This window comes from Alosa pseudoharengus, unplaced genomic scaffold (genome assembly GCF_046254945.1).
Source record: "Alosa pseudoharengus isolate Yale_2024_CS ecotype anadromous, Long Island Sound unplaced genomic scaffold, YU_APseudo_1.1 YU_APseudo_1.1_scf_20, whole genome shotgun sequence".
In the NCBI taxonomy this organism is placed as follows: domain Eukaryota; kingdom Metazoa; phylum Chordata; class Actinopteri; order Clupeiformes; family Clupeidae; genus Alosa; species Alosa pseudoharengus.
Genome location: NW_027468664.1, coordinates 14,521,743 through 14,539,725, shown reverse-complemented (window position 1 = coordinate 14,539,725; position 17,983 = coordinate 14,521,743). Strand labels below are relative to the sequence as shown.

At 40.6% G+C, this 17,983-nt stretch overlaps 1 protein-coding gene across 1 annotated transcript; it reads left to right on the top strand.

Annotated features, from left to right (window-relative positions):
- Nucleotides 1–3,695: 3,695 nt before the first annotated feature.
- tymp (thymidine phosphorylase) lies at nucleotides 3,696–17,745 on the top strand. The gene is made up of 9 exons (XM_076297336.1): nucleotides 3,696–3,856; nucleotides 4,139–4,341; nucleotides 8,177–8,275; nucleotides 13,120–13,249; nucleotides 13,389–13,507; nucleotides 14,429–14,591; nucleotides 15,426–15,653; nucleotides 15,902–16,042; nucleotides 17,290–17,745. Exons 1-9 carry the CDS (start codon nucleotides 3,715–3,717, stop codon nucleotides 17,430–17,432), a joined length of 1,368 nt encoding a protein of 455 aa, XP_076153451.1. The 5' UTR covers nucleotides 3,696–3,714; the 3' UTR covers nucleotides 17,433–17,745.
- Nucleotides 17,746–17,983: the final 238 nt, after the last annotated feature.

Sequence of the window (17,983 nt, the reverse complement as noted above, 5' to 3'; positions counted from 1 at the left end):
TTTTGCTTTTTAATTTTTAACTAGGTGGCGCTATACATGAAATAAGTGGTAATGGGATGGGTTGACATGGCCCCTTAAGACCAACATACAAAAAAAAAGGTGGTCCTCCTAGGCCCTACGGTTCTCAAGATATTCACAGAAAACTGTGTCTGGCCACCTACAGGCCAGTTGGTGTACAGTAACATAAATTAATTTATTGTGTGGCCCCCCATGAACGGAATTCTACGAAACTTGGCGTGCATTCAGAGGGTGTCATAATGATCCTACACTTCCAATTTCGTGCAGTTTTGACCATGTTAGGTCACAGATACCTGCGATTACAACACCTGATTTTTACTTTTTTGTTTTTAACTAGGTGGCACTATACATGAAATGAGTGGTTATGGAATGGGATGACATGGCCCCTTAAGATCAACATACAAAAAAAAGGTGGTCCTCCTAAACCCTACGGTTCTCGAGATATTCACAGAAAACTTTTGACCGGGGGGTCCGGTCCAGCGGGGGGGGGACTACAGATCAAAAAACGATGGTTCCATGCTATCCATGTGGGGCTACATGCCCACCAAGTTTCGTGTACCCCGGTCTTTCAGTGTCCTGGAAATCCTTGATGGAAAATTGGCCATTCGAAAAAGAAAAGTTTTCTGTGAATATCTCGAGAATCGTAGGGTTTAGGAGGACCACCTTTTTTTTGTATGTTGATCTTAAGGGGCCATGTCAACCCATTCCATAACCACTCATTTCATGTATAGCGCCACCTAGTTAAAAACAAAAAAGTAAAAATGAGGTGTTGTAATCATGTATGTAATATTAAGGATACATTTTTTTGATATCCTTTAACTGACGTTCCCATAAAACACACACACACATGCAGGCAAGCAGACAGACACACACACACATCATGATTCTAATATTGCCAGATCTCAGACAATCCCACCTACACAGCGTAGAACACAGATATGAAGTATCTTTCACCTGGCATGTGCACTGTTCAAATTTGGATCGTGTAAGTAATTGTTTAAAATGTTCAAGTGGGATAAAAACAGAAAGCTTCAAAACTTTTTGAAGCAAATTCGAACATCAAGGAGCAGCATAACTAAAAGCAGTCTTACCAAATTCAGTTGTTATACGTGGGATATTTAGAGCCAGAGTGTTAACGGAGCGGAGATTATAAATGGAATGATTCCAGGTCAACAGACTAGTAAGATAGCTGAGTAAATTACCGTTAATAGCTTTACAAATAAAAATGTGCCAGTGGACTACGCAGACCTAAAACCAGTCGTCTCATAAAGACGACAGTGATGAGTGCATGACTTGGCATTAGTAATGAACCGTAGTGCACCATGGTAGCCTGTGTCAAGTGTAAACCTATAGCCTTAACTCAAAACAGCTGTTAGGCTTATGTCATTTTGATCTGTAAAAATGTCACATACAGCCATGCCTAAATTCTGCCATTGTAGGTTAATATAACATAATATTCAGTAGGCCTATACATTATTGAATTAGGGTGACCACCACCATGACACACTGAAAATGAGGACACTTGTGCCCAAAAGTTAGAACAAAGGTCCAAAAGTATGGACACATGCGGAAACATTAGTAGGGAATAACATTAGTACCGGAACTTTCCAAATTAACAACATAACATAGTATACATTTTTTTATAGAAGGCAACTATTTATTATATCATCATTTATTATAGTAACATTTGTTTTTTGTGCTTTTTCACATTATTATTACATTTTCAACAATTTCCATTTCCAACATTCCCATACAAGCAATTATTAGTGGGCTTGGTTAAGAAATCCCACAGCATGGCATCACACTCTTGATTGTGAACACCTGGCAGAGTTCTAAGCCATCTGGCAGCTGCATAATAATGAAGCTGGGCTGGGCTGGGCTGTCTGTGTCTGTGAAGGTCCGATTTTCAAAAATGAGATACCACTGAAGCCAAGTTCAGTGCCTAGCCAGCACCAATTATACAGGTCATGTAAAAAAAGATGTGAGAGCGTGAAGCAACCACCATAGCAACCAACATGATTACCATAGCAACTGCATTATTTTGCCTAGCAACCACCATATGTACCCTAGAAACCATGCTAATTACCCTAGCAACAACCTAGCAACCACCACTATAATGTGACACTAGCAATCACCAAAGCAACGAACATGATTACCCAGGCAACCAGCATAGCAACCGCTTTATATGCGTTTTGGCTCATTGGATGTTGCGTTAATGCAGATAACTTTTGATCCTTGTGCCCGATTTTCAAAAATGAGGTACTGTTGCAATCCTTTTGGCGAACTGCAACTGATCAATCCCACTCTTGCAGTTCCTCGGATATGCAATTCTAGTTTATTATCATAACATTCGTTTTTTACGTGTTTCCACATCCACAAACTCACATTTATGACCCAATAACGTTTTAGTCACTTGCTCTGGTACGTTTTAGTCACTCTGCAGCTATGGTTATCATCCAGGTTTTCATCATGTCCTATGCACCTCACGCTCAGTGTTGCGTTATTGGTCATGCGAATAGAATTGTTTTTGTAGGCCTACATTTATACAAGTTCTAGGTCTTCACCCACTGTCCTGTCCCACTGTTGTGAAGAATAGGCTACAGAATATGTAGGGATCCACCAAACTTTTCTGCCCATCTGCAGGAATCTGTAACTGTGATCCGGGACTGTGTGGAGGTGCGTCTTGTTAATGACTGACGTGTGTGATGATGACAGAAATTTCTCTGTTAGCATAGGACATAGTCCATTTGACCGGTGTTCACTCTTTTGACAGAATAACAGATGTCCTGACAGGATAACCCACAGAACGTGACTTGCACACTGGAAGCCTGAAATCCCAGCCAGTTTTTCCTTGGTGAGATGCACTACCAGCCTATTCTTGAAGTCAGTTTTCTACAGCCTGACATACTTGTTTAGGCCTATGCTGTTAATTTAGTGGCACCATTCTAAAATGAATGTCATTGATAAAAGTTATTGATAACTTTATTAAGGTTATAGATAAGTGTGAGAGAACATCATCGCAACATTTTGCAAGATCATTTATCCCACACGCTCAACGGTTTAGGCCAGGGGTCTCCAACCTTTTTTCCCTCTGAGAGCTACTTGGTGGCATGGGGTGAGTAAAGTGTCTAAACTGATTTTTCTAGTTGGAAAGTGTCAAAGCTTCTAGGGTGCAGTTGTTTTGGTTTGAATATTGTTTACATGATCACATGGAGCCTTTAGCCTGGCTAGCGCCACCACTTCTCAATGAGACGTGGTCTGGGAACCAAACGTTAATTTTCTCGTATTTGAAAAAAAATGCCCAGATCCGTTTATTGGGTGCCACGGATGTCTATCAAATGCGTCTGTGCATAGCTCATCATCGTCTTGCTTTCCCCCCTGTTCTGTGATTGGTTCCCTATCTCAGGCGAAAATTTGCTCCATGGTCTCCAGGCTGCCTTAGCAGCGTGAATCAAATTCTTAAAAAGAACACATAAATAAACATTATCCCATGTGTTCATGAATTTGTAAATAATAGAACGGCAGGAGCCGATTCCACCTGCCATTCACATTTGGTCCCCTCCCAATGTTGACTCCATGGATACAGCCTTGTGTTGGATATCTAGAATAAATACTTACTCAGTTATTTGGGGGAAGTTCTTAGGAGTTTGTGTCCTGATCTTTCACTTGCAGCTGACAGTTTCGAGAGAGAGTGTGATGTCGTGCTCGGAAAAAGTGTGCGGTGCCAGTTTCCCGGAGCTGATACGTCGCAAGCGGGATGGCGGACAGCTTTCCAAGCAGGAGATTCGTTCTTTCGTACATGGGGTCAAGTCTGGGAGCATCCAGGAGGGCCAGATAGGTGCGTGTGCACTAGCATGAATTTTTCTGAAGTGGAACAAGAAATAACATTTGAATAGCACTCATGGATGATGAATTGATAGATGGCTGAATGTTGTGATGTAGGACATCTTGAAAGAAATTAAATAAATGTGTACCTTTGAATGCATGCACATTTACTGTCTTTTTAAAATAGTTTCATATACTATTTCTCTTGGCGAGTTGTAGATTTATGGTAGATCCCATCCACAGCTAGAACAGATGTGAGTGAGAGCATAATGCTAAGTTTCCATGGAATCCCCAGGTGCTATGTTGATGGCGATTTGGCAGAAAGGTATGGTTGCAGAGGAGACCATGGCTTTGACCCAAGAGATGATGCTGTCAGGAGAAGTTCTGCAGTGGTCAAAGGCCTGGGCGGGGCGTGTGGTTGATAAGCACTCTACGGGTGGTGTCGGTGACAAGGTCAGCCTGCCCCTTGCCCCAGCCCTGGCTGCCTGTGGCTGTAAGGTGAGAGAGGAATCTGACCTACCAGTTTGTGATCAGTCCAAACCACAGTAGAAATAAACAATCTTTGAAGTCTGCCATTGACAAACATGGCAGATATACATTTTCTTCAGACAACAATACTCTCTCACTCTTATTCACTGCAACACTGACATTTCAGCTCAGTACATTACATTACATTTAGTCAAGCTGACTTACAACAATCAGAGTACAATAGTACAAAAGGTCCAATGACACTAAGATATTGTTAGTGCAGCTATACTATACTGCATACCTCTGCTTGAGGTTTGCTGTCTGAGAAATATTACATACTGTCAGAATTTTCATGTGAAACAAAGACGCTTCTCAGATTTCATTCCTTTATGTATTTTTTTAAAAATACAAACTTCTCAAACATAACAACATTTGAAGAGTTGGTTCCAAAATGCTATATCCTCCATTTTAATGAATTTTCATAAATCATTTCTTTACATTTTATTATTTGATTTATCTTTACTCAATCAAAACAACACAACTGCAATTGTATTGATATTACCTGAAATACACAATTAATTAACATGACTTATTAATGCTTTTAAAAATGGAGACATAGCGTTTTGGAACCAAACTCTTCATTTGTACAAATATAGCACAGTAGAGACAGTTAAATATTCCAGTTTCACTAAGCAAATATACCAGAGCAAAGGTCATGAGTATCCCTATCAGATGGGCAAAGTGCCACAGAGGTGCAGGTGTGTCTGTAGGAGATTACAGTTCAACATCTCTCTCATCCCCCTGTGTCTCTGTGTAGTAGGAGCCTGCAAAAATTATGAATGTGTCTTAATGTCTTTGTATTAGATTATTATTTGACAAGAAGAATATTTACTAATGTAGATGGCCTACATAACAGCATTTACCTTAACACTAGGAACATTCTCATCATGATTTTAGACACAAAGGTCGTATTCTACATGCAACAAAGTCTTATTCTTATTCTGCAACAACAAAGCCCAATTTAACTATAAATCAACTAAGCAAATTCATGTAGTCTAATCATTCAGACATATTTGCCAGAAATTCAAGCAGGTAAGCTAGCTTGTTTGACAATAGGCGAGTTCGACTTGCGGCAGATCTGTGCAGATCTGACTTGATGTGATGCATGCTGGGTTGAACATAATGCATACTGGGATGGACGCAATGCTTGCTGGTTAGAAATTCTGTCTGACTTCTGTCAGCCGGGGAGGGACTTACCACCGTGACACCATGTCACATGGCCTTAAAATATCGCGGGAGTCTTAGCCTGCAGACAGATCTTGCAGTTGCCTTCCACGAGCTGAAACACGCCCTCATGACGTCAGTCCAAAGACGTGATAGGGCCATTTGGGAGGAATGTCCTCATGACGATTATGACGGGAGGCTCATGCTGCTTCCTTATGTTAAATAGAAATAAACAGAAATCGAAGGGATACCTTCTTATATGTGATTTCTGCAACAATGGTAGGCTAGCCTACTGAAAACGTTTGGATATTCTGTTATTTTCTGCTGTTGGCTAAATAGATAGACACACATATAGGGAAACACTTGATATTGAATTTATGTGCTACAATGCAGGCCTGTATGACAACAGTGGTTTATTTAAACTACATCATAAGAATTTATTTTGTCAGTCATCATGCTCATTTTAATGAGTAGGAATGAAAGTTCTGCTGTGTTTATTGCAAACAAAATTCCGCGATATCTCCCGCGAGTCACGTCAGGCAGACTGTAGCCTGCCTGTCCGGGATGAGCTGCCCTCATCTTCACTGTCATCACTCACATACATCACTCACATACATCATACTTGCAGTACACTGCCCCCCCCCTCTCCCCTACATACACAGCACATTATTTCATCAGGAAGCTTCTCCAACACACATCCCCAACATACTTACAGCACACTGCCCCCCCCCCCCCCCCCCCACATACACAGCACATTGTCTTCAGGATCGATCTTCTCCAACACACATCCTCTACATACTTACAGCATACTGCCCCCACCTACCCACACACACACTACACACACACACACACAGTCACTGCTCCACTCCCCTCCCGCCCACACACACATCTTCACTGTCATCACTCACATACATCATACTTGCAGTACACTGCCCCCCCCCCTCTCCCCTACATACACAGCACATTATTTCATTAGGAAGCTTCTCCAACACACATCCCCAACATACTTACAGCACACTGCCCCCGCCCCCCAATACACAGTACATTGTCTCATGAGGAAGCTTCTCCAACACACATATTGCACACTGCCCTCTCTCCACATACACAGCACACTATCCCATCTCCCTTGTCATCCCCCCAACACACACACCAAGACCCTTGGCAGTTGGGTTAGCCCCTTGAGCCGTGGATATGCCCAAGGTTTCTTCCTTGGTAAGGGAGTTTTTCCTTGCCCCTGTTGCTCTTGGGTGCTCCTTGTTGGTGCCCCCCCCCCCCCAATCGCAATCCTCCCCCACCTTTCTTATGCAGCCCTTGCCACTTAATCTACTAAACCCCTCTTCTACTGCACTTTTTACCCCCCCATAAATGCACAAATAGGCTGACACCATACTTAATTTCACTGCATTTCTTACTTCCAGTAACTATATGCATGTGACAATAAACTTCCTTGTATCCTTGTATCCTCTGTTGTAGCTCCTCCCGGCTAGCCTCTGAAGATCACGTTTACGTAGAAAGCCAGACCAGAGCCCGTCTACGGAGAGCCTCCCCACTCTCTATTAATCCCATACAAACCGAATTTGGCTGCAGTTCACCAGAGTTCACCTAGATGGCGATCGCGGGCGAGTCCAAAATACATGGGGTCCTATGGAGCTACATGGCTACATTTACTGTTTTCACCTATTTAACAACTGAAACCCTCAGATTTTATTTTATTTTTCGCAAAATGGATATGGATTATCAATCAAAAGTGAAATAATCCGGGAGTCATGTCAGTTTTCTTACAGGTTGGGTTGTTGTTGCCCATAACACGCTAGCATTGATGCTATGCTTTGCTATGATCATGCTAATGAATGACGTCATTGACACATTTGAAAGGCTTTTTAGAACAATTAAGTGACTTTAAAAAATATAATACTCAACCAAGTGTATTGTCTTTGCCTCCCCTTTCGAATACAATATTCAAATTACTTGAAAAAAAAAAATATCCCGAGAAAAGTGGATTTTGAGGGGTACAGCTCCATAGACCTCCATTCATTCTGGACTCGCCCGCGAGCGCCCCTAGATGCAGTACCACACCGGAAGCGTTCCGAGAGTAAAGGTTCTCCCCTTATTAGACATTCTCTGGCCAGACCAAGTCAGACTCAGCCGAAATCGAACTCGCCTAATGACTGCAACCAAAGACCTTATAGGCAAGTCCCCCCACTTGGAGGCCATCTTGGGCACACAGGAAGGGGCGGGATATAGACAACTGCCACATTGCTGTTATGAACTAGCTCCATGCATTTCTATAGAGGATTGTTTGAGTGCTGTGTCTCCTCATTACAAAGTCTCCGCTACAACCATGCCTTGCCTCTCACCTGTACACATAGCTTCCCTTTCTTTGATTCAGGCAAATAATTATCTGATGCCCATCTATAGGGGTTAATGGTATTTGAGTCTAATTGAAATCACTAGAGGCAGTCATATCAATAAAGATTTCATTAACTAATTCCTGCACAAAGAGACTAGCCAGCAATCATGGTCAGATGTGCTGTTTTACAGGAGAGGTGGTGTCGCAAGAACACAGCCTTCTGTTTTCTTTTACAATGCTAATGACGTGTTATTCAGTGACCCTGATAGTCATACTGATGATCCCATATAGGTGCCTATGATAAGTGGACGAGGGCTTGCACACACAGGGGGGACTCTGGACAAGCTTGAGTCCATTCCTGGATTTACAGTCCTCCAGCCAGTGGAGAAGGTAACCCCCAAACACACACACACAGCAACATGAACAATTGATTTGAGCCAGTTAATAACTATAAAAATTACAAAGAAGTCCGCACACTAGAGCTCCATTATTTTTTTCTTTTTATTCACATGTGAATAAAAAGAAAAAAATAATGGATGTGGTGAATAAAAAGAAAAAAATAATGAATGTTGTGAATAAAAAGAAAAAAAAATGAAAAAATTAATGGAGCTCTAGTGTGCGGACTTCTTTGTAATTTTTATTGTCACTTTTTGAGTCCAGCACCTACTATTTTAACATTTAGATGTGCGCACCTTTTTCTACATTACCAGTTAATAACTATGCCTGTAAATCCAACCCAGTGTTCTAGTCTGTGTAATAAAATATTGTGATCAACAGTGTCAAATGCTGCACTATAGGTCCAGTAGCACTAGGACTGATGTTTGACCTGAATCTGGGTTAAAAAGTGTCATAGCTTAGTTTAGGGTGCAATTGTTTTGTTTTGAACATTCCCTCCTTTGAATGCCCCCCTCAAAGTATACAGTATTACATTGAAAAAAAATCTCTCAATTCAGTGTAAAATGATGAGGAAATCAATGCTTTATAGCCTTTCTGTAGCGCTACCTGGACAGGTAACAGGCACGGCGCCAGGATTCCAGTTTTGGATGGGCCAGACCAATTGTGGGTGGGCCTTAAAAAAAAACTTTATCAAATCACTGTTTAACCTAATAAAAATGACTGACTAATATACTGTTATATTATTTGTGCTTACATAATACAGATTTGAATAGCTTGATGCTCTTTAAATAGTTTGTTGCATTGTAAAAAGGACGGACGTACCTATCCTCGATCACTGTCCTTGGTTCTGACCAAATAAGAGCGCTTTGGAATCTCCATTACGCACCATACCTGCTGGCTGTGCTTTAGCGCATCTCTCGAATAGACCTAAGGCCTATAGGCTGTAAAAGTGGGAATCTAATATATCCCCCAAACATAGTTTAGTTCTGCTTGTATAACATGAAGTCGAATATTTCATTTGTTTTAGGTTTTCAACAATACAGATCAATCATACTGTCCGACAGTTTCAATCAATATGCAGGGCAGTTGAAAACATTCGGGGCTTAGCCCATAGAGTCTAACCGGTTTTCATAATTCCCATTTTGCCTGACTTGCTGCTCACTTTTCATAAATAAATCCACTGACTCAAGCCTCATTTGCACCACATTTATTAAATATTATGGACAATAAAATTTTGACAATTAGAGAGGATGTAATGACATTTAGCTATCTTGACATTTTCTGTTTGCTAGAAACAAACTATATAGCCACCTAGCAGAGTGGCTTTTAAATAGCAATATGTATTATATGGTTTGTTATGCTTAGCTTAGGGAGAAGGGAACATTGAAGACTCACTCATTCGATTTTACAACTAGGCAAAGCAGGCCACCACTGTTTGGCCAGCTCCAGACTGTAGGCTAGAGGCTGATAACAAACCTGAACTTGTAGGCTAGTCTAAATGACGAGAACAGGATAACTCCACCACCACCTTGTTATTGATGACTTCATGATTTCCTTGTAACGTAGGCCTATACCAAATATTAAATGCAAACAATGACATGCCCAACCTCGCGCGCGCAAGTAGCCTACGTTCCAAATGATGTGTTATGGAAGGTAACGTTCTTGTTAAATCTGCTGCATGAAGAAGAGTGAGTTCACCCGTGTCCGCTTGTATGCTTGTATGTTAAATACGTCAATCTCATCTCAAAGTTTCAATGCGCGATCGGAATAATGGTTTCATATTTGTTAGTCAACTGTACAAAATACATTCGGGGCTGAAGCCCTGGCAAAATCAGCTGGCTACTAGGCCTACCCCTCGGGCACAGAACTTGTTCGTTGACAACTTCATCTGTCATGTAAAACATGCTCCAAGAGAGCTCATCAATCACACCCATTAGGTCCTTTAATGCAAATCGGATCAACGATCACAATATCAACAAGCTGCATTGCAAAAAAAAAACCATTTCAGAAGCCATTATTAAGCCATAGAGATGTGCTAGGTGTTATGGATCTCAGCTATCCGTCATCTCCTGGTTGCAGCATACAACGAGACCGTTTGTGCACGTTTAAGGTACCTAAACAACGACTGTTGCAGCACTGTCCTTTACTGGAAATTATTTTCACACTTTCAGATCACTTGGAGCTAGCCTAGCATGCTAGCTAGATCCAACCCAGAACCTAATGTATCTGGCACTGCTGAACTTGCACAGAAACATCACCAGTTTGCACACTAGCACAGATTATGAGGTTATTTGCCGCTTTTTAATCATTCTTGACAAAATGAAAATATATTAAAAGTTTTTTTTTTTTTTTTTAAGAAAAGTTTTGGGTGGGCCTGTTGAAAAGTGGGTGGGCCTAGGCCCATCCAGGCCCACCTGTAGCGCAGTGCCTGGGGTTGGAATTGTATTCACCTGTCATGGCCATGTGTTGCCACAGTTACCTTGAAAAAGTAATCTGATTACTGATTATTGATTACTCCTTTAAAAAGTAACTTAGTTACTTTACTGATTACTTGATTTTAAAAGTAACTAAGTTAGATTACAAGTTACTTTATTAGTTACTTTCAGCAGCTGCCGACAACACCCCCAATGCCTCAACATAAAAATGATAACCGGTTTTGCCAATACTCACTATACTGGAAGTGCATTTTAACAGCAATGTATAGCAGACATCCCAACCTATACCTATTTAGATACTGAAATTCAGATGTTTGTTCAATAATGTCTAAGTACACCAAATAAGGAAGGCCTATTGATAGAAATTGTTATAGTAAAATATGTAGATTTTTTTTCATGTAGCCTTGGCAACTAGCCATCTTGTAGCCTATAGGCCTGAGTAATATTCAAATGAAATTACACTTGTTAAACTCACCTCAACAAGTCTTTTGCAATCATTTAACCGTGAGCAATGCTAAAGTCGCTGTTACAAACAGTGCAGTGTGCAAGATTATCATTAAGCTTATGTTCTTTTGAGACAATTGGGTACACTTTTGCTAATTATTGTTAATTATGTTTGGGAGAAAAGAGATATAAGCACTAAAAACTGATTGGTTGATTTAGCAAAACAGACCAGGATGCTCTCTGTCTTGGATGCGCTTCAGGCACAAACGCACCACTCCTAGCTCTCTCTCCCTCTCAGTTGTGTGCGCATGAAGCTATGCACACGCGATTTAAAGCAAAGATTCTAGAATCTTTGATTTGAAGTCCGGTCTGGCTTGCGTGCTCTTGTTCGCTCTAGGTTCCGGGAGATTTTATGTAATTTGCGGGCGTCAGGAAGCCGCTATCAATATGTGGGAGACTCCCAAAACTTGGGGAGACTTGGGATGTCTAGCTAGACAGAACTTTGTCGCCAGGACAGAATGTACAACGTACCTTAATGTTGTCATGTTTAGCTGACACAAACTCAAAATAATGACTGTATAGATAAAACGTGCATCTCTCTCCTCCCTCCATTGTTGTTTACGTTTGTGTCGCTGCATGGTTTTACACGTGAATTGTCTTCATGCTGAAAAGGTTGGCATAGCCTACATGACGTTAATCCCCAAGACAAGAAGAAAGCAAAGAATATATCTTTTTACTAAGGAAAATGACAAAAATAGTAACGCACAGTGATTTATATAAGTAACTTTAATCTGATTAGCTGTTTGTAAATAGTAGCGCGTTAGATTACTCGTTACCGAAAAAAGTGGTCAAAATAGACTAACGCATTACTAAGTAACGCGTTACTGGCATCACTGGTCATGGCCCACTTTAATGATGCACCTTGAGACCATGTGAGGACTGCAGGCAGCACTGGGGACTTAATTAGTTAACTGCCACACCTAGGGAAGGTGCTGGCCACATGACACTCTCAAGTCCTGTGTGCTGACCCATCACAACTTTCTTTCCTGGACAATTCCGACGCCAGACTATTGCACTTTCTCTCACTAAATCATGATTATGCTTTATCATACCGGACACGTAATCATCCCACCTTCTGTAACCTTCACCTCAGGTGCTTTAAACACCATGTCCTTCTCTCCACACCTGACTGTCATATGCATCTGTCATTGTTTATAGACCTTACTATCCGTATTGACCCTAGGCAGATGGGTCAGGCCCTTGAGTCGTGGATCTGCTCGAGGTTTCTTCCTATATGTATCTCCAATTCTAGGGAGTTTTTCCTCGCCCCTGTTACCCATGGGCCTTCCTTCCTTCCTTCTTTCTTTCTTCCTTTTCTTTTCTCCCTCTTTTCTTTTTCTCTGATTGCCTACATTCTGTAAAGCGCCATGATACATGTGTAATGTTTTGGCGCTATATAAGCACAATAAATTAAATTAAAGTCCTAGGCTGCACTGCAGACAAGTACAAAAGTGGATATCTCTGACTTCGAATTAAAGTCAAGGTACATGGATGTGCAGCGAGGTTACAGGTAGGAAATCAGACTTTGAATGGCATTCCATTGAACTTGTTTCAAGTAGTTTAGAAAAAATAGTAAGTCTGGAATGTAACTGAGAGCTTTCTAGTTAAAAATATAAAATAAGTGATGTAGAACACGGCATCAGTCCCTTCAGTCTTCAAGATTAGGCCTTTATACACTACTGGATATGCACACTACTGCACTATTTGACACAATGACATCCACACACCCTGCCACCATATGCATACTCATTCCTTGATTTTGTTATGTTTGTCCTTTAATTTTAGAATCTGTTTATGTTGCAGTCACACAAGCTAGACCACAATACCATCCATCTGTTTATACTGAAATGTAATCACCTCATGATTAATTAGTGGGACTGACCGGTGTGTCCTTCTCAGGTCCATCAGATCTTGGAGGATGTTGGCTGTTGCATTGTTGGTCAGACAGAAACTCTTGTGCCTGCAGACAGAGTTATGTATGCACTGAGAGATGCCACATCCACAGTAGACAGTTTACCACTCATCACAGGTATGCTATAGTACACACGTGTGTGTTTTCATTTACAGACCAAACTATAACGTAAGCACAGAACTATAATGTAACTGTATTTTTCTTTTTTTTGTGTGTGTGTGTGTGTGTGTGTGTGTGTGTGTGTGTGTGTGTGTAGGGTCTATCCTATCTAAGAAGGGGGCAGAAGGTCTGGATGCTTTAGTGTTGGATGTGAAGTTTGGCAAAGCAGCTTTGTATAAGGACTTACACAGTGCTCGTAGTCTTGCACAGTCAATGGTGGGTTTCCCTTGGGTGTCTTTCTGGGTTGTAAAAGGTGTTCTGGATTAGTGTTGGGATGTGTTTTAGTTTGCAGTAGGGCTGTCAAAATAACTGATTAAATTCGATTAATTAATTTGAGAAAAAATAACTGATAAAAACAAATAATGCAGATTAATCGATTCCGTATCACCTTTGACCCCAAGCCATTGTAGTCAGTAACCATTAGACTGTAAAATGAAGGAGAGAGAAGAAAATGTGCTGACTAGATCATTGATTGGAACATTTACTTTTAAACAATGGCCTGATGGTGTTGATAAAAATAAAGTGTTGATTAAAATAAAGTCGCACATTGAGGGAAGTGTTAATTTATTTTCATTGTGTGCCCTAGGTTATATCTGTGGCCTGAAATACCTTGTTTGTGAAAAACAACTTCTTCCCGAAGCACTTTTGAATTTATTTCCTCAGCATATTAGCTCATATCATAGCTTATTATGGCCATTATTAAAATAATAATAAAAGAGTTCTTGAACTTTAATGTCACTAATGCTGATTATTCAATAATTTATTTGAATTAAAATGTAAAATACTTTCAGAGCAAAAATTATATATGTGATTAATTTAGATTAATTAATCACAGAGTATATAATTAATTAGATTCATTTTTTTAATCGATTGACAGCCCTAGTTTGCAGAACATTTCCTTTCACGGACTGCATGTAATGCTCTTTCTGCACTTTCTTCTACTTTTATTGTTTTAAACAATTCCAACAATGATGACCACACTTTGGATTTGGCTACATACTTATGAAATTCTACAATGTGCTGCATTGTATTAAAGAGATACGTTGCAAAGTCAACACACTGATATTTTGTAACTACAAAATATATATTTTTATTGCCTGGCCAAACAATTTCCCAAATTCCCTCTTCTCCCTAAAGGTAACCGTTGGCAACAGTATGGGCATACGAACAGGGGCGGTGCTTAGCCGTATGGATTCACCGATTGGCCGTCTGGTGGGAAACACATTGGAGGTGTGTGAGGCACTTGAGTGCTTAAAGGGACGTGGACCCGACGACCTGCAAGAGCTGGTCACTTCTTTGGGTGAGGGTCAATAGCCTTAAATACACAGTTGCACACAGACAGACAGACAGACAGACACACAAGTAAAAAAATTAACACACTGTCCTGGGAAAATCTGTCTTCTGATTGAAATTCAATTGAAAATAACATTGTGAACAGGTCCAATGTTGCAACGGTTAAAGATAAGAATTTGTATTAATAACACAGCAGGCTGCACCCATGACTATTTTGTTACACAGAAAAATGTTGATAATTGAAAAAACAAATATAACCCCTGCACCAGTGCAGCAAACTCTCACACATAGTGGTATTATCTGCCTGATAAGTAAGTCTATAGACTGTAAGTCTATTGGTATCTTTGTTTGCATTTTTGTTCACAGACAAAAGTCAGTGACCAATAATATGAGTCACCCATGACTTTGCTGTAGTAGAAGATAATTTGTGTTGTTTTTGTATGTGAACGGGGCTTCTGCATTCTTTCCACGATCCAATGACCTTTTGTTTGCGTCTCACTAACCCCTTAGTGCTAAATGGATACCCAGTAGCTTAATTGAAAATATGATGAAAAGAGGAATTCCTACATTGTGTTAAGATGAAAATGTGTCATTTAATCTGTGTTGTTTTTGTATGTGAACAGGGCTTCAGCATTCTTTCCACGATCCAATGACCTTTAGTTTGTGTCTCACTAACCCCTTAGTGCTAAATGGGTACCCAGTAGTTACATTGAAAATATGACGAAAAGAGAATTTCTACATTGTGTTAGCCTACTTCAAAGGCACACTGAAGGTCCTGCTAAAATTACAAAAAGTGTGTTTTGTGTTGTTTTTACACACTGTTGTCACCTTTTGCGGCCAGGTGGGTACCTGCTATGGATGAGCGGGCAAGCTGCATCTTTGGAAAAAGGACAGAAAGCACTGGCTGAGGTCCTACGGAATGGGGCAGCCTTGCAGAAATTCGAGGCCATGCTACAGGCCCAGGGGGTGTCCGCGGATATCGCCCGATCCCTCTGCTCTGCACAGTGTGATTACTTCCTCCATCTGAGGCCAGCCGAGCATAAGACGGATCTGACAGCACAGAGTGACGGTAATGCCACGGTTTCACTCACCCACACACACTAGGGAGAACTGGAGTGTGTAAGGGTAGTAATTTTGTCCCTACAAAGCTCAGGTTAAATTCAGCATGGTAATGATTCAGATGCTTATATCCATTTCCTTTCAACAATAAAAAAACACTTTCTACAAACACAAATGGTAAGAAATATATGATCTTTAATTAAAATATTCTCGTTTCCTATTGTTAGAATGAATGTGTTGTCATTGTTTGGTTAACAGGTACAGTGATCGACATTGATGGCGTGGTGGTAGCTCAAGTGCTCCACAAATTAGGAGCAGGACGCACAAAAGCTGGGGAAAACATCAACCACAGTGTGGGGGCAGAGGTTCTTGTTAACCTGGGGCAGAAGGTTAAAAAAGGTTAGCCCTACTAAATCAGTGTTGTTTATTGTGTCCTGATGATATAATCATCCAGAGGGGTATTTCACAAAGGCAGAATTAAGACATCCAAGATAAGTGATAAAGCGAGGTTTGACATAGCGTTGTCTGGTCATCCTAGCTCAACTCGTTTCACTAATGCCAATCCAGGATGAGTAGGAGCGACTATTTCAAGCCAGGTGTATGTAATTCAGGATGTGTGCGCGTTCTCGTTTCTGCTCCAAAGTGCCCACGGTTGGAATAAAAAAGACGCGGAAAATAGCGTCATTCACACAAAGTGAACAACCGCTTTTGATATAGACTAACAATGAAGTAAAGTTATCCTTTTTGGAATGGGGAATCATGGCTATTTCTGTAAAACAGCAGAAGTAGGCGTGGTAGACCAACTGAATGCAAATTTACGTATGCACCTACGTGTGAGTGCTTCCTTGTCTCGGCACGCAACATAATTAAGAAAGCGCTTGCCACTGCAAAGAACGCACATAGTATGATTTACCTTAATATTATAGTTGAAAATACCTTCGAAAACTTGCCCCTCTACTTCCAATCAACTACAGTAGGCTCATTCATTCATCAAACGTCTATCAATAAAATAAGCAAACAATGAGTAGGCTACCTAGGCCTATGTTAATAATTATAAGGCTATCACAATTAAAATAATAACCATATGGTAGTAGGCAGACAATCTGTTTTGTTTTGCGAACAAATACATTTATCTAATAGTTTATAAATGTAATAAAGCTCCTTAAAAATTAGCACGGAGGTCTGATGTGAATGACAGCTAGCTGAACCGATAAGACAACATAATTACCATTAGAATTAACTTAGCTTGGCAGGTGCAGAGAATAAATCCCCATGGTAACTTATGTGCCATCTCTTTTGTGAAACCAAGTCAAGGCTAAATTCATCCAGGATAACCTAAAAATCCCAGCTTAATCCCTTATCTAGGTTTTGTGAAATACCCCTCAGGTGTCCTTGAAGATCACATATGGAACAAAAACACCCAAAAAAAGCGCTTGGGGAGGGGAGCGCTTGGACACAGCCTAGAGACAATATCTGTCTGCTTATGTAAGCTATACAGTAGATCTAGGTAAAAGGTAGGAAAAAAGGTAAACAATGTAAAAAACACATGCACACACACTTACAAATATGCATGGCTATATGCATGGAGCCTGTGAAAGCCTAAAAAATTCAAACTATTCAGTGACCAAGTGGGCTGTGCTTTTCAGGAGAACCTTGGCTCCGGATCCACTACGATTGGCCCGCGCTGGATGCACAGCAACACTCTGACCTGCAGGCGGCCTTGCTAATTGGCAGGGCTGACAGTTACCATGCCAACCCTCGGGTGGCCGAATTTATTCTTCCTCAGTGATACTGCATTTTAGCTTAGGACCTTCCCTTCCCCCTTCCCCATGGGATTTGGGACAGTTGCACACAAGGCATCCATAATTCAAGACTTTAAAATATATTACCAAATGTTTTCCTGTTCACGAACCCCATTCATTTGAACATTTCTTCCTCTGACACATATGGATATTTACATCTGAACATACTAATGGATGGTGGAACCACTAGATAGTTGCCATGATAACACCTAAAGACATCTTATAGATGTTAGGATGAAATTGCCTTGGCCTTCTTAAGTGATACTTACAGGCAAGTATGAGGAAGGAATAATGCTTATCAATGACATAACCCTTCATTGATTAAATAAATCTGAATTCTGTCAATGAAGTACATCTAATCTCTTATAATTAACAGTCTGATGAGATTTGTATGTGCAATTGTGTACAGTCTATCATTTATGAAGGCATTCCAAGTACATGACTTGGTGACAAACTTCAGTCTGAACCTCTTTTAGATGTACCACTTACTCTGAGATGACTCGCAGGTTTGTTATTAAATCATATATTTGGAATGGCC